We start from the raw sequence: 23031 nt of genomic DNA, 5'->3' as shown, positions 1-23031 counted from the left end.
ATGAAGACCAAGGAAAAGGAAAAAGAGCTAAAAGAGCACTTTCTCCACTCGCCTAAATAGGCGCTGTAGCAACTATTGGGGCTCAGTACCTCAGATTCGCAATCAATCCTTGAAATTAGAGACCGGTATAGGTGAGCCAACCGTTAGGTCGTCACGGTCGCTTGCGAATGCGATCCCTTGGCGCCTACCGGAGAGGCGGAGAACCGCTGTTTTTTTTAGTAAGTGTTCCGGTGTAACTCGCCCGTGTCGAGTCCTACATACCCTTCCTCTTCACGTGAAGGAAACGCGTAATGCCTTTTTCCAACAAGAAAAAAATGATATTTTCTTCACCGAAATGGTTGATTTTAATTTGTCAATCTTTAAGTAAGCGTAATGCGACTGTGATTACTACAAATAATGTATTTTTGAAGAATTGAAGATCACATCTAAATTGAAGTTTTTATGTATAATAAAAATGTCCTACCAATTTTAAATCTGAAACTAGCTATAGTCGAATAAAAATACTTTTGAAATGTGCTGAAGAAAAATGGCGTGTTTACGCTAAGTGACTCGTTAGAGGCGGATAAATTGCTAGTAGCGAGTACAACACGAGTATAATAAATGAAAATATCGTGGATTAGTATGAGTCCACAATAATTAACTACCTTTTCGTTTGTTAGCTGTAGATCCCAAGGTTAATTTTACAAATCCCGGGTCGTGTAATAAATAATCATTAGTGACTTTTAGTCACACTTCAAAATATGAAAGTTAACACTCTCGTGGAATAAATGCCTCGGAAAGCATGTAGAGATTGTTCCTGACTATGAACTCTCCTTGTCATATCTGATCGCCATCCCATTAGGTTATGAGAGTGAAGGAGTAGGTAGGGAGTGAAATATCTATTTATCTTTATTATTTTTCTTTCTTTATTATTCGCATTGGAATATATTCATTTGGCTATTCTTCGTTAACAATGACCACTGGGACCAAACTTTTCCAGGAGGAAATCATCATTATGACCAACTATTATACCTTAGTGATTGGCTACCCTATGTTTTCTATTATTGAATATTCTCTGTGTATCTACATAGATTAGACCCAGTGCGAGAATATAAACAATAACAGGTTGTATACTCTAAAATTGCGCACGTATAACCCATAATAAAAATATATTAAGTAGGCGGATTGGCAAATAGGCCAGTGTATGTGGTCACCACCACCCATAGATATCGTCACAGTAAGAAACTTTAATCATTCCTTACATCGCCAAAGCCTCTCCATAATGATGATTTCCTCCTTGAACTAGGGTAATATGTCCCTTGTACCTGTAATTTCACTGGCTCACTAATTCTCCAAACCAGACCACATAAAACCCCAGTGAGACTTGTCCAGAATTGTACCCGCAATTCAGCTCAGATTGACCTCTTTTATCCATGAGCCTTCTCGGCTCTTACTCTGTATATCAGCAGATTATTTTATCATAAACCTTAATTATACGTAAAATCAACTTTATGTCATATCAACGAGAAATTTTAAATATATTTACGCGTATTTTGTGTACGTAAAATTATACGATGAAATTATTCAGGTTAAAGGTTTTTGCAATTAATTGAATCCACTGTTTATATACGAGGGACATACAATTAAAAGTAACAACTAGTAAGTATCTCATAATCAGGGGCGGATAATCTCAAAACCAGAGGTTGGATGCTCTAAGCCTATTGGAATGTCGCTCCCTACTCCCACGTATGCAACGAAAAATTGAATGATAGAAGGTGTAAGAATTGTTCATGATTACTGGTGTAGTTTATATTTATTTTTTCAAGATGCTTTGGACCGGTATTTTACTGAACGCCTGATTACAAGTTGTACGACAGCCAAGTTTTGCCGTCCAGTAAATTTGTCTAGCTGTACTCGGTCTATAGGGAAAATTTCTCCTCCCCATTATTGTCTAAGGTTGCTTGTCTTCGGGTAAATTTGACGGTCATAATTCCACCACGAGTATTGGTTGATATTCGTGTCATATATTTTCATCGGATACGTGTAAGAAAAAGCGGCTAAAAGTCTTGCTTGCCCAGAAACATTTCCGCATATACGGGCCATAAAGATAACAATTTAATCGTAAAGAATACAATCACAAAATGGTCCATAGCGTATACGCCTTTATTACACATATAAGAATTATTTCTTATATAATAAAGTCCAGATCCATCCGTTATATCCGAATGACATAATTTTTTTGATAGCGTTAAGAAAACAGAGAATACATCTCTTTGCTTGTCTGATTTGAGTTTGTGTGAGATTGGAGTGATTATTTATGTATTTACAAACTTTATTGCAAATAAAATCAATATATAAACATCACAGATATAATACAATCATATACAGAGGTTACGAGAGCAACACGGCCTCATCGCAGTAGCGATTTCTTTGGCAACCTTTGTGACAGAAACTAAACTAGAAGAATTAAAGAAGTAGAGCAAGTTTAGATTTACCAAATTAAAAATATTTATAAAGTAATATAATATATAACGGGTGATAAATTATAACATGATATATAATAATACGTATGTAAATAAAATACGTATATCTATCGATATTCATCAACAGTTATACTTTTATTTTGTAATGCCTAACTGAAAAAAATATTGAGCCAATATATATAACTTATACTAGAAATAGCAGAGCGTCTCAGAAAAGGTTTTAGTTTATTATATAATTATATTCAACGCTTTGCAGTTGCGCCTTACATTTAAACTATTGACGTTACATGAATTTCTTGTTTTTGTGTCAATATTTATTATAATAATCAAAACAAGGATATTATTATTAATGTTATCATATCGCACCAATGATAACTCATTGGTGCGATATGCGTTAACAAAAGGCTGACAAATCAGTTCTTCAATGGTAGGGGCGTAGGTCTGCCTTTGAAAAATTTAATTTAAAAAAGCCGATAAATCACAAGAAAATTGGTTATAACAAAAAATGTCTAGGTTATACATCACGCCACATCTGAATAATACGTAACAATAGAGGGTTTCGGTCTTAAAAAAGGTATCGGTAAATATCGACCACAAGTGTTATTCGTTCACATAAAATAGCTAAAATAAATTATGACATTCAATTCCGTCCATTCAAGGTCGATCGATTTCCATTCAACTGAAGTAAGAGCGAGTGAGCGTCATAAAAGTAGTTTAACATATATAGGGCAGATAAAGGATGTCTTTATCTGCCCTATATATGTTAAAGTCTGATAAATTTAATTTTACATCTCGTCTGTGATTTTTTTAAATAATTCTAAATACCTTTTTCACATAAAAAATACTGTTATTTTTATTCAAGGCATATATTTTATTGTTCTTGCTTTTTATTTACTTTATACAAGGATGGATATGAACACAAGCACAAAAAAATACGTTCAGGAATTTTAAGGTTATGGTGAAGTAAGTTCATATACATATACACTAAAAACATTACACTTTTTTGCGAAGACGTGTAAAAAATACTAACTACAGAATTTCTAAACAGTTTTTTTGGTATGATCTACTTTCCGAACGAGTGAATAGTCTTCTAAAATGACGGCCCAAAAGTACGTATGGGGGATATTGATTTTTTTTTAAATATAATTATCTCTATAACAATAAAACTGCCGCCTAAAATTTTAATTGTAACGATGATCACAACTTCTTAAGATCATGAGTCAACGTGCACGATGTCCAAACATGAGGAACGATGTTTTTTTCTTGGTTGCAAGGAGTAAGACCGAGTCGTGCTTTGACAGCAAACAGCATAACGCCCTCTAACCCCCTCACTCACTTGTGTGTGAGTGGCGCGTGTAGCATAGATTTACTTCGTGTGTTACTGCACACATAGGAAAAATCATCACAAGCTCTATGTTTTCATTATGTTACTCCTAATTTATTAATTGGTTTCATTTAATTCTTAATTATATCAACCATCCATAATTACGTTTCACATTTCCTCACGGTCACATTTTTTTTGTGTATCTGAGTTCTGCGTATTGGTGACCAAAGTTTTAATAAAGGTAGTCTCAAGTTTTTTTTTTATATAGTCTTGAAATACCTCATGCATAGAAAGAGCTTTATTACAAACTTTTCATATGTATGAACTTCAATATGCTTTGAAGAAAGTCTTAATTAAATACCTCGGTTTCCATGATTACAATCTTCTTAATGAAATGTTAGAGTAAGTAAAGGTGGTTTTTGTTTGCCAGCTCAAAGATTCTATATAAAAACTTGTACTGACTCAAAAACCTAAATATATTATTTACAGTCCGTAAAAAAAATCGTTATATAAGTACTTTGTATTGTTTTAGAACATAAGTAAAAATATCAAATCCTAACTGCAGTTTGTGTTTACTAAAAATGTCATATATTTTGTCCTTACAAATATAAATACATACAAAAATAGATATAATTTTAAAATAAATAAAATAAAATTAAAATCGCAGATTTATTTTCATGAAATGGGCTTGGGAGCCCACATAAATTATTTTTAACTAAAATACCAACCCATTACAATGAGAAACATAATATCCAAGTTGAATATTCAACTAATTATACTTTAGAGCAAACTGTTTACAAAAATATATCGTATTCAATTATTATAATAATATGTATCGCACGTAAAATTTATCCTTAACACCCCATATACCAAGTTGACCACAGACGGATGAAAAATTAACATATTTTCGTACGGGACGTGTATATAGTAACGAAAGGAGCATGGGCCCGCAGCCTCATATCAAATAGTAACTTAATTTTTGATCCGTTTCAATTTAATTAACTCTATCATTTGTTTTACTAAGTATGTTTATATAAAATTGGCTAGATTGATATATTTCTATGTGCAAGAGTAAGGGTATTATTTAATACGGTCCGAATACGGTTCATATAAAGTAAATCTACTAATACAATAAAACTAAAACAAGGGAAGGTCTGTGAATAAAATATTACATGAAAATGAAATCATCTAACAAAACACTTTCGAAATTGTGCTCCGATAGCGTTTCATCGTATAAATGTTGACGTCAGAACTAAGAAAAGTAATAAAATAGAGCATTTCTGTTCTATTTCATTAAATCCCTCAGTAAAGGGTACAAATTTTACCTAAATATTGTACAGAGATGTCATGAGATGATGCCGAGAGACAGAGCCGAGATGGCCCAGTGGTTATAACACGTGCATCTTAGTCGATGATTTCGGGTTAAAACTCAGGCAAGCACCACTGAATTTTCATGTAATTAATTTGTCTTTATAATTCATCTCGTGCTCGGCGGTAAAGGAAAACCATCGTGAGGAAACCTGCATGAGTCTAATTTAAACGAAATTCTGCCACATGTGTATTCCACCAACCCACATTGGAGCAGCATGATGGAATATGCTCCAAACCTTCTCCTCAAAGGGAAAGGAGGCCTTAGCCCAGCAGTGGGAAATACACAGGCTGTTAATGTAAAAAAAAAAAGTCATGAGATGATGACAGGAGTAAGTCTTATTGCTTGCATTAAACAAACTCACTCTGTTGAGACTCTCATAGTTGTCTCGTATATTCTCTGTGTGTAATGTTTATAGATTTTTATAGAAAATTGCAGAATGAAAGCGGGCATACCAACAGCAGATAGTGTGGTCGTTTGTACTGATCAGAAGTCGTCAAATCGTCTGTTTTTGTCGTTATTGTTATTGCGATAATCGTTCTAACTAGCACTTTGATTAAATTTGCATTCATTTTGAAAATGTCTTAGTTTATTACATTTAAGTATTTTAGCAATTTTTTATTAAAGTTTGCCTTAGCAACGACTGCAACAGACGAAGATGATTGCGAACTTTTACCGCCGCTTTTCTCCTTTATCCCTTCCTGTTCTATCAGAAACCTGGCTACTAAATTATCGTAGGTCTGCTTGTCGTCAGGCGCAGATTCCCAGGCAAATACAAAATGCTTGTATTGGTCTTCTAAGGACATCCAAACTTTCGTTATTACGAACTTATCAGATATAGTTTCACCAAGTTGTTTTAATGGATTCTGCATTTCCTGTATCTTTGAGAAGAAGGTCATCTCTGAACCTTATTCATATTTAAATTGAAAAACTGTATGAAAAATATGAATACTCGTCTCCGATTTTTTTCATAGACACTTAATACTTAGTAACACTTACTAGTTTTGCATGATTAAATATGTACCATGATATCTTCATCATCCTTGTAACCAGCAATGTTAGGCTTTTGCATCCTGAGTTTCCCATCGAGTACAGTCGGCGACAGTTTCAGGTTTTATCGTAGTGCCGTTTAACGAGTGACTATTTGATACAAGCCCTGGCCTCACAGCAAAACCGTAGTCTGGAACCGTCATATATTCCAATTCTTGGAACCTTCCAATTTTATTGCTCCGTGTAATAAAGAATCCATTATATTTTCCATGATTTTACTGCTTCCTGCCTTGTTTCAAACCAATAACAAGTAATTTCTTCCCGGCAAAAATTCTATCCTCCAAGCACATGACGCCGTACGTGCTTTTTTTGCCAGTGATGACTTCTTGTGGATACCTTTATTCAACCCAATTACGAGTCTGGGCCCATAACCAGAAGGATGTTGAATAAAATAAATATACTCAATAATTTTTTTTTTACTATTAAATAACTGAGACAGGAGACTAAGAGTTACGCATATTCAGCCATGATAGTTTTAGAGAAAGAGAGAACAATAATGTTGTCTTAGATTTTCGCGATTATTACACATTAAATAAAACTAGTTTTTAACGGATTTAATCGCGTATATTAATTATTTTAACATCCCGACGTTTCGAGCACTTTGCAGTGTTCGTGGTCACGGGCAGACTGTCTGCGCGATTAAATCCGTTAAAAACTAGTTTTATTTAATGAGAGAACAATAAGCTACGTCATCACATTTTTGTCTCATCTATTACATTGTCTATAACAATATATTCCATTTCGTTCAACATGTTCGCTCCGTAAACGACATTAATGTTTTGTGTCGGTTACCGCGTTGCTGCCACAGCTCACATTTCATATTCGATGTTTAACGTATCCATGATGGCGAAAAAGATTCTAATGTTATGAAAATATTACAATCAATAAATATATAATACAATAAAACGACGATTAATATTCATTAATATAGGGCTGATGAATTTATTAAATAAATAAAAAGATCAAGAAATTTATAAGTGAAATTTTCGAATAAAATAATTCACACGGAAAAACAAATTAAACGATGTAAAACGTCATTTGATAAAACTGGTTCACTAACTTGTAAAAACGTCACAAACGTGTGTCAGGCGTCACCTACAAAGATACGAGGTAGGTACTTGGTAAATGACAATCAACGCGGCGGCTTATTTGTCCTTTGTCGGTTCGAGGTAAAAATATTTTTTTAAAAACTTAGTATCGCTCTTATTTACTACTACATTATATACTATATCGGTAAATTATGAAGCTGTAATGTTCACACGCGACGTTATTTGTAGAACAAAATAACAGAAAATCTAATTTCGCATGTGGAATAGAAATCACTGCATTCAATGGTCAAATTTAACATAAAGTAGTTAGCGTCTAAAAATGTATCTTACAAATTTATCAATAATTAATTAAAAGTAGGAATTCAAAGGCTTCTAAATAGTTTGCTATGACGTAGTATACTCCGTGGATACTAACAGTACAAGTAAAACGTTTATAGAGAGTGCGTTGTATTTATTTTCGTTTGACATTGATTAGCACATGAACTAAAAAACGTACAAAAAATGGAAAATTGAATTTGAAAATTGAACGTAACATTTCAACAATGTCAAATATTGATTACAAATTACTAACTAACTTATTCATAAAGTGTTATTTATAATTTTTTTAATTATTAAACAATCGTTTTGTTAATATAATTATATTAATTGTCTTTCTGTTTCAACCCTGCCAGAATTGGTAATAACAGTTTTGCACGCTTCAAGGATAGGTAAAGTTAGGCAGCCGTTACATCGTACAGCATTGCTCCGGACTTATAAAAATTAAATACAGGTTTACTGTATCTGAGCGATGTTCTCGTAGTTCAATTACATTCATTTCTAAAACAATTTTTTAAATCGCCTAATGTACTACCGTCGATGTTATCGTGTTTTAAATTGACAAATTTGAGTTAAAATAACGATTGAAAATTACTTTATGCAAAATTTAATTTAGTTAATAATTAATTTACGGTAAAAGACGTACTTATTAATTGTGAATGAACGGTTCGGAACGGCAACGTTTGACCTATTTTGGCCGTAAGTATTTATATAAAAGAGCTGAGATGGCCCAGTGGTTAGAACGCGTGCATCTTAACCGATGATTTCGGGTTCAAACCCAGGCAGGCACCACTGAATTTTCATGTGCTTAATTTGTGTTTATAATTCATCTCATGCTCGGCGGTGAAGGAAAACATAGTGAGGAAACCTGCATGTGTCTAATTTCAACGAAATTCTGCCACATGTGTATTCCCCCAACCCGCATTGGAGCAGCGTGGTGGAATATGCTCCATATCTTCTCCTTAAAGGGAGAGGAGGCCTTAGCCCAGCAGTGGGAAATTTACAGGCTGTTTATGTTATGTATGTATGTTATTTATATAACAATATCTTCGTCATTGTTAAAGGATGTTGTAAGTAAATGAAATGAAAAAAAAATATCCTGTGTAATTTGATTGTATTTTTTTGTTTGGTCTTAGGTTTTGGTCTTAGGGGTATCATTTAATGCGTTGACGTCATTGCCAAATTGTATTAATTTGTAATTAGAATTCTTAGCCAAACAAAAAATATTTTGATTTGAAATGGCCAGTACTACAAATATACCAGTACTACAAGATATATCCTTTGTGCATGTAATTACACTGGCTCACCCTTCAAGCCAGAACACAGTATTACTAAGTATTGCTTCTTGGCGATAGTATATGTGATGAATGGGTGGTACCTATCCAGACAGACTTGCACAAAGCCCTACCCCACCAAGTAAAATTTACTAAATATATTTACAAAAATATCTTACGAACGTAAATAAATAAAATAAGTTTCATAGTTAGCACTGTCCTTCATGTATAGAAAACATGGTGTCACCATTTAGCTTGTTAGCCAGTTTTGATGAGCCTATAACCTTGCTCGTTTGTACTGGACACTGCAGCTCATCTTTTAACAAACACTATTTTTGTTCTGAAAATATTTTAACCTTGTGAAACTTGTTATATGGAAATTTAACACGAATCGTTGTCCGGATACTAAATCTTCATATATTTTACACGCCACACAACCGTACCACTTTTATTTATTAAAAACATTAATAATAAAATAAAACTAATATTCATGTAAGTGTAATTGATGTATGTTGAATTTTAAACTGCGAAAAAACATTTTTGATATTTTTTCGTTTGTTTTACAAGATATTTGATTGTGTGAGCATATATACTATAAATACACACACATGCTAGTCTCAAAAACATATTGTTAAGCATATGGGAACAGGCGACATACAGCTGGCCATGTGAAAGAAAATCAAGATTGATGCCATAAACGCTTAGCACTTGGCTTTGTCAACATTGAAAACGCTATCCGACTATGATTGTACTAAGAAATAATAAATTATTTATTTTATCAATAACATTCCGAGCGATTCATCATCTTTATCTAACATTTCGTAGAAATGGCTATAAGCCTTATCTCTTTAGACAGACATAACTATAGACTGGAAAATGGGTCATCTAATGGTAAGTGGTCACCATCGCCCATAGACATTACATGTAGAGTTTTGTGCAAGCCCACCTGTGGAGGTACCACCTACCTATCACATATTCTACCGCTTAAAAGCAATACTCAATATTATAGGTTCTGTATTGTAGAGTTAGTATAACTATATAAGGGACATGGCAACTTAGTTCCCAAGGTTGGTAGCGAATTTGTGTTTTAAGGAATAGCTAATACTTTTTGCGGCATCAAGGTCTATGAGCGATGGTGAACACTTATCGTCGAATGGACCATCCGACTACCTTTATCATAAAAAAACACGTCCGTATTTTATAATATTGCTCTACTTAGAGATTGATGAAGCATATCCATAAAAATAAATATGTTCTTAACATTTATTTATATAAGATTTTTTAACGCTAGTACCTTATCTATATACATATTAGAATTATTATTTTAAATAGTTGCTGTATAAATCAAGACTGAGTGGAATGGTGGCAAGAATGCTAGCAGCATTTCCTCGTTGAATCGCAATTCCCATCGTAATATAATGTTGTTTAGATCTATAAAGCACAGCAGGCGATATAAAGACTAGTAAGGTATATTTATAGGAATGACTTACACTACTGAAACTAATTTAAGTCAGATAAGTCACAGATCACTGAAGATAAACTATGCACCCCATAAAGGCAGTATTACTCCAATCACAGGATAAGTCAAGCCAAATAAACAACTTCAACATCGAATTGACATGACGTAATTGGTCTGATGGGATATTCTGTAACAAGAAACTCGAATCTCACAGCAGAACACGATCGTGAAATGTCCGATTGTTCTATTTGACATTGACTATAATAATTATAAAACGTATAAAAGTAACAGTTGCCAACTTTTCACGAGTGAGATACGAAGTGAATTTTTATAGAATCGCACTGTTAAGATTAATTATGGATTCAATAACAAAATGGCGTTTTGAATGTCGTCGAAGTTGTCTGTAAATCTTTGGAAGTAAATATAAAATGGAATATTACTATATTATAATCACAAATATATATATATATATATATATTACTTGCAATACTTGCAAACTTTATAGATATATACAGGTATATTTTCTATAAGAACATAAGTTTATCACCATCAGTAATCTCTAAATAGTCAAAATATTCCCCCTAGATAATATCCGAATAACAGATAAAAAATTGAGAAACAAAATAAGCGTTTATTACCTGAAATTATGATCGAATTTATTATATCCATGATATATTTTTTAATACGATAAAACATATTCTATTGATTGAAAATATGTATAAAAGTAATCTATGAATTTATGTTAACGCTTAACTGGTTCGAAGCAGTCGTATATTTAGTGGACAAACACGCTTTTTCTTATTAAGCAAAGACTTTAAGATACGCTCAACTGGCTTTATAGTCCTCGTGAGAGCAGTGAAAAACATTTGGACGGTTTATATGTTAAATAAAGGCATTTATTTGTGCAATTTCAAAAAGAAACACATACTTCTAAAATAGAAATTATTTTAGTTATATTTAATAAACAGTAGAAAGCATTATATTTTCCGCAAACGGTGTTTAAATAAAAATACGATATTCATTATACTTTTAAAATAATCCATTTTTTCCCAAAATAAACTTTAATGCAATATTATTTTAAGCTGCACAGTTTTTATTTTAATTTGTTTTGCAATTTATTTTAATTGAAAAACCAAATTTATCCAAATTACGAACTGAATTTGATGTAAAACTGCATCATTGGATTTTTGATAAATCAATATTCTCAGTAATGAATCAAACCCGTTGCTTTTGAAAAAAATATTACCTGTAATGTTACATCATTCGATGGTATCGCTAATAAGGATCAAACTCTGTGGAGTAATGACAAAATAAAAACAAAATATTATTTATTTAATTACGCTCATAAAAGCACTTTTGAATCGTAATGTATTAAATTCAATTTTATGCTACCACAAAATCCGAAACTACTAATTAAATACATATGGAAAACTTAATTAAAATTATTTACTTATTAATTACGTTTAATTCTTACATTATAAAATCAAATCAAACCAAAAAATACTTTTACAAGCTCTTTTGAATCATCATTTTATAGAACTACTTTAAGGAAAAACACCACCGATTCGGAATGTAGATGCTGACGAGAAGAGACGGACACACACAATACATGTGCGTGTCGCACTCCTCTTCACGACATCATGTACTGATTTAAAAAAAAATATTATTTTGCGGTTGAAGGCCGTACATAGCCTGAAAGCCATCCCGATGTGAGCTTTCAACTTGACTATAAATAAACCTGATAGCTTTTTTCATCAAAACGAAACTGTTTCAAAATAATGGACGTAGTGTTACCATGTATGTGTTTGTTATCTATTCGAGTTATTGTATACTCCCTCCGTGTACACGTTATGTCACGTATGCAGTCTATAGTATTAGTAATTATAAATGTGAAAGTTGCTTTGCCTGTTACCTATCACGCTTAAAGCACAAAGATTTTGCATTTCTACATGTTTAATATAGTAAAATTATATTGATTATGTTTAATTTACATTTTAATACATATTGTGTAATACGATAGAGCATGGTGAGACTTCCTGTAAAAAGTAGAACATTTGCCAAGATAATTTTGAAATGTATTTTTTTTTCAATGTAATATTGTATCGATTGTTGTTTGTACAACTGAAAATAAAATATATCTGTTGTTTTTATTATATATGTGATGATAATAATTATATATAAAATATTACTTGTTACTTTTTAGAGTTTATTTTTTGTGTCGGTTTTAAAGCGAATTTTAAAGCGTTGTTTTGGACACGCTATTCTCTTTCGTACTTGTCTTATATTTACATGGTCAGAGTGACGCTTCAGTGTTTCTTTCTTTCCACTCACTATATGTGTATATTATTATTTTGTACATTGCTACGCTACAAAATTTTAACTAAAAGTTTTGAGCGATTTTGATGTGTTTTTGTGTGTATTTTAATTGTATATATTGGACATAGTGACACTGCGTCCAGGCTCCAGTATTAGTTTATAAAATAAAAATAAAAACTAAATTGTTTTTTTTCCGGTTCAAAGTCAGGGCTGACAGTTAGTATATCATATTTGATTCTCACGACAGAACCTATTTCAAACATTATATCATATGTCAATTGTCAAGAAAGAAGGCCGTCTTTTGAGGTCTTATATCTAGGTTTTACAAGAACGTGTCATGTCTGCCACGACTCGTTAAGTTTTATGACATTTTTTCCGAAGAATCAGCTATTTTGTCCATTTGCAGATATTCTATATTCTAGACATGAAAATAGTGTAATCGCTCATCAGTCATCACAGTTGAAATATCTTTCACATTATGTACAGAGTGGATATTTTACTTTTTTTATGGTTAATTTTTTATCTTCACAGACATGTTGTCCGTTGGTGGTCTTTTTGCAATCTACATTTTATTTTATTTTGTGTGGCTGCATATTTTTAGTACAAGGCAGAATCACAATTTCAGTTTTAATAATATATGGTATTAATAAGGCATATAAATGTCTGTCTGCAGAGAATTCATACATTCCAGACGGATATTCGGATTGTGTCCTTGAAAGGGTGTTATTTGTCTTCTTGGGATTCTGGCTTCCGTCGCCGGTCTGGATGGTCGCCATTTTACTTTATACTGACTCAAGTAATAAAACGCCATCATATAGAAGTAAAGTAACAGCCTGTAGACATCCCACTGTGACTGAAGCCTCCTCTCCATTTTAGGAGAAGGTTTTTAGCTAATTCCATTACGCTGTTGAATGCGGTTAGGATATAAGTAGAATTGGCCCTCAGTTTCGCTTAAGCTGACTTTTATTTTTGTGAGGATTTGTCGTTGGATCGGAATTGATTCGGGGAAGTATCAGAGCCATTATATTTTATTAGAATTGTTCTCTATACTGCCTAACTACAACGTTATATAATCAAATTCGAAACTCTTTGTCGATACAAATTGACAAATCAAATCAAATCGAATCAAATGTATTTTATTCGAGTTAACTCTATAATCAATTATTTTTAAATTAAAAAAAAAATTTAAGTTAATATTTAAAATTTTCACTGTTTCGGGAAGCAGCCTCGTCGTTAACGCTACGTCATTTATGAAATAATGTACAACATAGTCAAAGAAATTTAATTTCAAATTTTAGGTTTCTTCAAATATATGTACCTACATGTATATACATGTTATGATGTAGGTAGGTAGGCGGGCACATTTGACATCTAATGGTAAGAGGTCACCACAACCCATAGATATATTAGTATTGTAAGAAATATTCCTTACGTCGCCAATACGCCACCAACCTTGGTAGCTTAGATGGTATGACCCTTATGCCAGTTAAACTGGCTTACTCACAATTCAAACCAGAATACAACAATACTAAGGATAGCTGGTTAGCGATACACTATCCAGATGGGCTTGCACAAAGTCTTCTACTTGGTGGTTTTTTTTAAGTGGATATTTCAGCTTTTGGCTACCACAGCTACGATAATACAATCCTTTACAAGGGAATACATTTATATTCTAAGTCCTTCACAGAAAACACGATATGTTTCATTAAAATTCAATCCTAACTTACGACTTTTTATGGCGATATTATACAAAGATATGCAAGTAGATAATCGTCTGCCTTGTAAATTAAGTGCCTCAAGGGATTTTATATTATATATGAAACATGTGAATAACAGTGTTAATTAAAAAGAAATCTTGCGTGTATTATTTTAAGTGCTATTTTAATACTTCAGTATTTTCTGTCTACTTATCTTTCGAAAAACAATAAAACTGTAAAGGGTCATATGTAAAAATATAAAATATAGAGTGGAGAAAAATTTGCATCTCAACAGAAGATTGTTAACGAGCCAGAATAAATGAGTTTTCAGTTGATTTATCGTGGTACAAAGATTCCCAATAATGCGACATGCCTCGCAATTTTGGTAATACGACTATATTTATTACTATATATAAGACGTGTTGTTTCGCACTACCGGCAATTATCATTCGCTTTTGTTGCTCCACTTTAATCTTCCACGCGCTCCATCTGCCTTTTGGTTCTATAATCTGAGTTTCAAATTATATCAGTTTGCTGTGCAGAGCCGAGCTACCTTGTTGTTAGTACACGTACATCTTAACCGATGATTGCGAGTTCAAACCCACTGCATCACAAGCACCACAGCATTTTCATGTGCTTAATTTTTGTTTATAATTCATGTCATACTCGGCGCTGAAGGAAAACATCGTGAGGAATCCTGCATATGTCAAATTTTAACGAAATTCTACCACATGCGAATCCACTAAAACGCTCCGGAGCAGCGTGGTAGAATATGCTCCTAACCTTCTCCTCAAACGGGAGAGTAGGTTCTAGCCCAGCAGTGGGAAATTAACAGGTTGTACATGTTGATATATGTTATGTTGTTGCTGTGCAGTCTTATAGTGTAATGTACCCTTTAAATTACATTAAAAAAAAGTATGATATAGATGTTTATAGTACGAGAAAAAGCACTCGAAAAAAAAATTTTTAGAGGGAAATGTTAGAAGGAATGAAAATAAATCAAAGCAAAAATGCAGATGCTTTAGAACTTAATGAACGAACAAAGTATTATAAGAATTTAGTAAAAGAGAAGCCCTTGCGTTAGAACTCAATTGTTCCCAACATTAATTTATTAATATACAAATTATGTTTATACTTACAGAAGTATCTTCGAAGATCTTGTGATAATTTGGTACGCAGAAAGGCGGCGCCGCTGATAGCCGCCGGATCATTTGGCAGAGGGTCCTTTGGATAATGCAAAGTCATAAATTCAATACAAATATAAAAACCTCATTTTGTTAAATGGGTAAGTAGGCTTGAAATTATTAACAATTTATTAAAAAATGTTACCAAAAAAAGACATTGTCTTTTCATTGTCTCTAACATTTTGTTATTACATGAATATAAAATAATAATTAATTAATAACAAAATACTTTAATCAATTTCTGGTTTGCTAATATTATAACAAAAATAGTTTAACAATGATATGCCTGACCGTATTTCGCGCTGCTTCCCGCCAAAGAGGAATGAATTTAAAAGCCATATGACAGCTTGACGTATGACGTTCGGAAAGTCGTACCAATTCTTCTTATAACATATATATTTATATAGGTCATTCGTCCATGAAAATATTTTTTATTTAAATAAATATTATTGGAACTGGAATAAATAATAATAATAAAAAAAAAACATTTCAAAAACATAAGAAAATCACAAAATACTGCCAACAAATAGATGTTAACTTTTCCGAATGTGTTTTAAATTTTCTGGGCATTTTACTTAATTTTTATTTCTGTGAAAACCTTTCCATGAGAAATCATAAAAATAAGATGCACCACATCGGCAAAGTCATTCTCAATTTTTGGCCTTTACCAAGGGAAAAAGATATTATTTTTTATATATATAGTACAGAGCAGCAGCTACTATACACTACAATATACTATTATTATTTTAGCATAGATACAGATGTTTAACGTCCTTATTTATAAACAAGTATAACATACTTCTCGTATTAAGTATATTAAGTAAAGTAAATCCAATGAATTCGACTAATATAACTAAAATAGGCTTAAACACAATTTATTAAAGAGCAACTACATACATCATGAACTCACATTAAATTAAACTAACTTTGCATTATCTATATTTTGCTAACCTTGAGAATGAATATATTATATAATTATTGTTTCTGATTAAACTGTAAAACGTTTATCTAGGATTAAATATGGAATATTAAGGCTATAATTCACTAAGTTCCAGTTTGTTTAGTTACTTACGGATAATAAGGGTTGGTTGGATGCGAAGGTGTTAGTTTGAGGACAGCTCGAAACGCCAAAACGTCACTACTGCTGTTCTGGATAAGATGATCTGTAGGTAAGATTTGAAAGATATTACACCTGATCGATTACTTCCTAGCTGGTTATATATTATGATTAAGCTCAAATATAATATATATAATTGCACATCAGTGTGCAATCATAATCCGATGAAACGATATATATGACCATTTATAATTTCATGTGCCAACCGCCGAAGATATTTGCGACGAGGTATATAGACCTTCGACTTTTAATTCGCTTATTGTAATAAGTCTAAGATTAAGAAAATTATGAATGTTAATCGCTCATTGTTGATAGTCAGCGATTTGTATTCTGCGAACTGGTAAGTCATTACAAAAGAACAATTTCCGGTAAACGTTGATCCAGGAAATTAGCCACCAGCTCACGGAGATTCCCTGATATCTATAAAGTCATATATACACATACATTTTTAAAAAATAAAAACTTAGAAGTCAGAAGACTGTAATAACGTTAAATTTCTATAATTATCGGATCAGATAGATTTTGCGTGAAAAACTTCATGCATTTTTGTACGACCTTGAATAAATGTTTATGAAAACGATCTCATGAAGTATTTTCCTGAAATAGGAAGACTGGAGTATACAATAACATTTATTTGTAAATACATACGTTTTCCACCTAAAAACTATATTTAACTCTGTAATAAAAGTATCAGGAATAAAATACTACATGTATTTTTGTAGAGAAGGCGAAACGTAGGTAGATATTAAAAACAAGCTCAATTCTTGAAGAGATTTTTTCTACTACACTCAAGGCGGCAAAAATGAGATAGACGGATTAATAAGCAGCATACACGTACATAATGTTATCTTGTTTTTCATATGATTCATAAAATCTAAATATTTTTGATACGTAATTCTATCGTCAGTCGTAAAACAGTCAGCATGGATCATAAACATTTATACTGTTTATCGTTAAATATTTACTTGCCAATTTAAAGAGGCTTCATTCAATCTTTATGATCTCTGTGCCTTAATTACTTAATGCACTGGTTGACAAGCCTTTTGCAATCAAATGGACGAAATCCAAAGAATTAGTAGGTGATATAGAGATATGGCATTATCTGAAGAAATTGGTTGATCTCGTTATATAATGGTCATGTTTGTGTTCTCTATTTAAATGACCATGAATTGGTCATCGATGACGTCATAGATGACAAATAAAAAAAATCCAGGCTTTCTTAATTAGCATTTTTATTTTCATGGAATGTCAAATGGGCATTAGGGTGATAAAATTGTGCTGTTTTGGATTTGCTTGTAAACCCAAGAGAACAATGCTAGGTGAACTAGTGCAGTTTCTAGACAGAAAAATATTACAAAAGGGGATACAAAACGAATCCAAATATGTTGAATAATTTGTAAGAAGGAACGTGACTGGGATATGCAGAAAGGATTTCGTGATATTATCTGTTTCAGCTAAATCTGTAACAAGGTCATATATGTACACATGTGGAATATTTTTCGATAAAAAAACGTCGTTAATACGGAATCAAAACAAAATGCCACGTAATAAATATAAATTTTAATATTTCTTAAATTTAGACTGCCCTTAACACCAAAGTACAATTCGTCTTTATATAAGCAAATATTTTTAACAAACAAACTGCGGGAGTATATAAACTCGAATGTGAGTGTGGTTTATCTTACATAGGCCAAACAAAGAGAAGTATCGGTACTAGGGTCAAGGAACATATAGGAGATGTCAAAAATAGGCGTTCTTCAAAGTCTGCAGTCTGTGAACATGCTCTGGATAAACCTAACCATTTTATTCGATTTGATAAACCACAGATCCTCGCTAGAGAACACAGATTCATTCCTAGAATGATACGCGAGGCTATTGAAATTCAAAAACATCCGAACTTCAATAGAGAAGATGGTTGGAGACTTTCTAACACTTGGGATCCACTTATTAAAAATTTAAAATCCCAAATCCAACAGACTGCAAGACCTACAGATACAGTTATTGCCTTCTGCGTGCAACCGGAACGCTACTCAAGATACCAATTAAGAAATCGTTGGCGGTAGTTGTAAATAATATTTCTTTTTTAATTCGAACAGACAAATGTCACCTTAGTCTGCCCGTGACCACGAACACTGCAAAGTGCTCGAAACGTCGGGATGTTAAAATAATTAATATACGCGATTAAATCCGTTAAAAACTAGTTTTATTTCAACGTGGCTAATTAGGTCAGTAGGACGAGCGCCACCGTAACGTTCCTATGTCCACCTACCCGCGCGCGCGCTTAACAGTCGATGTTACAAGTATACCTGCCGTGTGTGAGTGTGACCCTTAATTAATAATTAGATATAGATTATACACAAATGCAGAGAACTTGGACATGATTCGTACTTATTCGCGTGCGAATGATAGTTTACCGGGTGCTACCAATTTTTACCGAGAACTGTTCCCAAATCGCTGAGTACCTACTGCCAGCGTAATCTTAAAAGTTAATCAAGGACTACGAGACTTCGGACAGTTCCGTATTCCAACACATGTCCAAGGAAACGTCTCGTAGTATGCAAAGAACAGAAGCTGAAATTAAAAATCACTAATGCTTTCGAAACTGTTAAAAGTGGCCTACTCGTATTAAATCGTGTGAAAGACAATATGCGTAAACGTGCCGAACTGTGGACATTTGTTAAGGTTAGTGTAGTTATGTAGGTAGTAGTTTAATGATTAACAATCGTTGTAAATAAGTATGATTCCATTTTTCATCATTTACCTAGTCAACAAATTTGTTGTTTAAACGAGTGAAGTATCTTAGTATTTTTGCTTGTCCTAAGCGAGGATTAAAGTATGAAGGGGGATTGGATCATGCTTGTTTATCAAAGGAAGCCTGCTACTCTGTCAACCCGTGGCGGCGTTTTCACGTAGGTAAACTACCGCGCGATAACTATATGTACTAACATACCTGTTTTGTGTCGACAGCGCAACTAGGGTGTACACACGACGCGTAAATAATTACATAGATTTTGGTTACCTGTATATATATTCGTACCTAAAACCTTAAACACTTTTAATAGCCTGGGTTTTCAAACAAGGATATCGGAATCGGGATCTACAGCCTCTTTATCTATTTTCTATACTAAAATTATAAATAGGTAACATTTGTTTGTATATAATATCCGGAACTAATGAAATAAAAAAACACTAATTCAATGAAATTAAATGAAAGAAAGCTGCATCATTCCTGAGTGCTACATGGTACACCCGTACCGTATGTATCACACCCGTCCGAAACCGGGGCGGGCCGCTAGTTTTTCTTAACGTACAAATAAAATAAATAAATTTGTATCTTTAAAATAAATGAATAAGTATTTCCACGATCTATTTTAGTAATTATAATAATAATTTATTAATGTAAAAGTACGTTGGATAAAAAAATTAAAAATGCAGAGTTCCAGCAATGTTTCCGAGATCGAATAAGTCGAAGCGTCTGCAATGGTATTTGTAAGTCTTAAGCTACTATTGCGCCATTTTAAATAGTGAATTTATTTACCGAGATCCTTACAGGAAACCTCTGGAGAATTTTTTAACAAGAAATGAGATTTTTTATTTTATTTCGTTATTAATAAATAACTATTGGGTAAATTTTAAACCATCATATATATAAACCAAATCGGGAATATATATTTTTTAACCCGTTTCCCGTTTAGTTAAATTTAAATTTCTATAAAATTTTGAATTTTGTTGCTGAGATAGCGCAGTGATTAGAACGCATTATCATGCACCTTGCGGGTTGATAACCAAGCAAGCACCAGAGAATTTTCGGATGTTAATTGTCCTATTTCTCTGAAAAAATTAAACATAAGATATATCCTTAAGTACTTTTAACATTATTGAAGTCAAATGCTTAATGTGGCATTGTAGCTATAGATTTTATATATGCACTAGATTTTACATAAATAGACTTATAAAAATGTTCGTCCTAATTTCATCGATAGTGCGTAGCCTGACCTACATATCCTGATATTTTTATTGTCATGGATACTGACCCAGTTGCAAGAGCTGTAAATCCGGATGGTTTTTAGTTAAGCAATGTTGATTAAACTCTTATTGCTTTAATCATAGAATTTAATTGCAAGAAAGTGAATATTGAAGAATTGATACCCAATGGAGCTTAGCTCTTTGTGGAAATTCAAGTACGGGTTAGTATTAAGCGTTTTAATGAGGTATACCAAAGGTTTTTATGGTATCGGTGAGCAAACGTGTAAATAAAACATCTGACAGTAAGTCATCATCACTGTCCATAGACTGTAGCGCCGTATGTAATATTAATCATTCGTTAGATAACCAATGACCATCATACCTATCCATACCTACCCATACGGGCTTGCACAAATTATAGATTTGCTTGGTAGGGTACCAAGTATTTAATGTTTCCGAGCTGAATTTATTAAACTTGAAAACATTAGATGATTAGTAAAAAAAGTAATTAATCACGTTTCATGCCGATTTTTTCATTAAAATCTGAACTGTAAACTGTTGTCAACTTTATGTTAATCTTGTTGCGCTAAAGTTTTTTTAGTATTGCTTTAGAGTAACACCATTTAAATTGTCCACTGCTGATCTAGGTTACAAATATTCTCCTTTTATTCACCACGCTGCTAAAACTCGAATAAAAACTAAATAAACATCCCAAAAAATTATTTCTGCAAATACCGTTCATTAAAATTAGTACTATTATATTCAGATATATTAAGCGATATTGGAATCGTATCATATCCTCATACATCACATTTTACTAGTTTTTTCATAGTCATGATAGCTTTGGTTAACATAATTAATTAGGTCACAGTGGCGTAACCATGACTGACCAAAGACGGTAGAGAAAATGGAATTGCTATTAGAGCTATTCTGTAAGTCGAATTTCAACATTTCACGAGAGAAATTCGAATAGGATTCTTAAGAAGTAGTAATTAATAATATAATTGTAATTATAATGATTATTATTAATAATACCAATGTTAATAACTAACATTTTAATAAACATTAAATAATGTATTTTTCAGCCAACCTAAAAAAAAAAGGAAAATTGTCTCAGGTTTTTTCTAAGCATTATAACATTGACATTTTTGTTAATTTTGAACTAATTTTATTCTTAACTATTATAGACCAATTAAATAATATGACCGAATAGATACGAAGAGTTCCGGGGTTTTCAAGACACCGAATGTCAAATCATCAAATTAATCAAAATATACTTTATTCAAGTAGACTTTTAAAAGCACTTTTGAATCGTCATTTTACTTGGTGGTAGTGCTTTATGCAAGCCTGCCTGGGTAGTTACGACCCATTCATCAGATATTCTGCCGCTAAGCGGCAGTACTCGGTATTGCTGTATTCCAGTTTGAAGGGTGAGTAAGCCAGTGTAACTACAGGCACTAGGGACATAACATCTTAGTTCTCGAGGTAGGGGCGCATTGGTGCTGTGAAAAATGGTCAATATTACTTACAGCACCATTGCCTATGGGCGGTGGCGACCACTTACCCTCACTTAAACATTTAATAATTAAGCGGAACATATAAGGAAAATAAATGAATCTTGTACAATTCCTTAGTGCGCGCAGCTGTCTCGAGTATGCCAGTGTTATCTGAAATCCACTCTATAGCGTTCAATCTCAGCGTATTCAGAGTGTTTATCATGCTTATACATCTTGCTCTAAACGTAAAGGAATTTAGCACAGACGATTGTATGAAGTATGTTTATCAAATGTAAAATAATTTGTCTTCAAAGTACACGTACAATTTTAGAACAAAGCTACCTATATAGTATTACAATAAGATGACCAGTACAGAAATAACGAAAAGGATACTGATATCAGTTCCCACTAGGGCATACAGAAGCACCAATACCCACAAAATATTTCATACTATTTGCGTAGTCTCGTATTGATTGGTTTACAGGCTCTCTTAGTGCGGTTGCTTAATTGATATAACAAGATTATTCAATCTATTCTTCGTATTGACATGGTGTATGACTTTTCCTCAAAATTTTAGTTATAATAATAATTTTTAATTATTAATTTACTTATTATTTCGATTATGATGCTGTTTTAAAAAAAAATAGGCTGATATCTGTTAAAACAATGATTTTAATTTAAAATGTAATTTATTTTTACAATTTAAGTTGACAGGTATATTAGATATTTTATTATTGTTATGTTAGTTAATTTGTAAATTTGAATTTATGTTGTAAGTTTGCTTTTACAAATAAATAAATAATTTAAAAAAAAATCAAGTACGATGACGACATAGAGCGAGTACGAAGGGCGCTGGAGGCAAGATCTAATATGATAGATCACATTTTCACGATGGCTTAGAGATGTTTTAACGACTTTGTTTAGATCATACTATATTTCCTTTTAGCCAGCAG

The 23031-nt window shown here is 32.5% G+C and overlaps 1 protein-coding gene across 1 annotated transcript in view; it reads right to left on the bottom strand.

Moving 5' to 3' along the window:
* LOC125065942 (guanylate cyclase 32E-like) overlaps positions 1–23031 on the bottom strand; it is a 158524-nt gene that overhangs the window by 63761 nt on the left and 71732 nt on the right. The window contains exons 7-8 of the mRNA XM_047673802.1: positions 16572–16662; positions 15455–15539 (exon numbers count right to left, since the gene is read on the bottom strand). Of these exons, the coding sequence (XP_047529758.1) occupies positions 15455–15539; positions 16572–16662 (176 nt within the window). The remainder of the gene's footprint in view (positions 1–15454; positions 15540–16571; positions 16663–23031) is intronic.

The sequence above is a fragment of the Vanessa atalanta genome, chromosome 8 (assembly GCF_905147765.1).
Source record: "Vanessa atalanta chromosome 8, ilVanAtal1.2, whole genome shotgun sequence".
NCBI classification, from domain to species: Eukaryota; Metazoa; Arthropoda; class Insecta; order Lepidoptera; family Nymphalidae; genus Vanessa; species Vanessa atalanta.
This window is presented reverse-complemented; position numbering and strand designations above follow the sequence as displayed.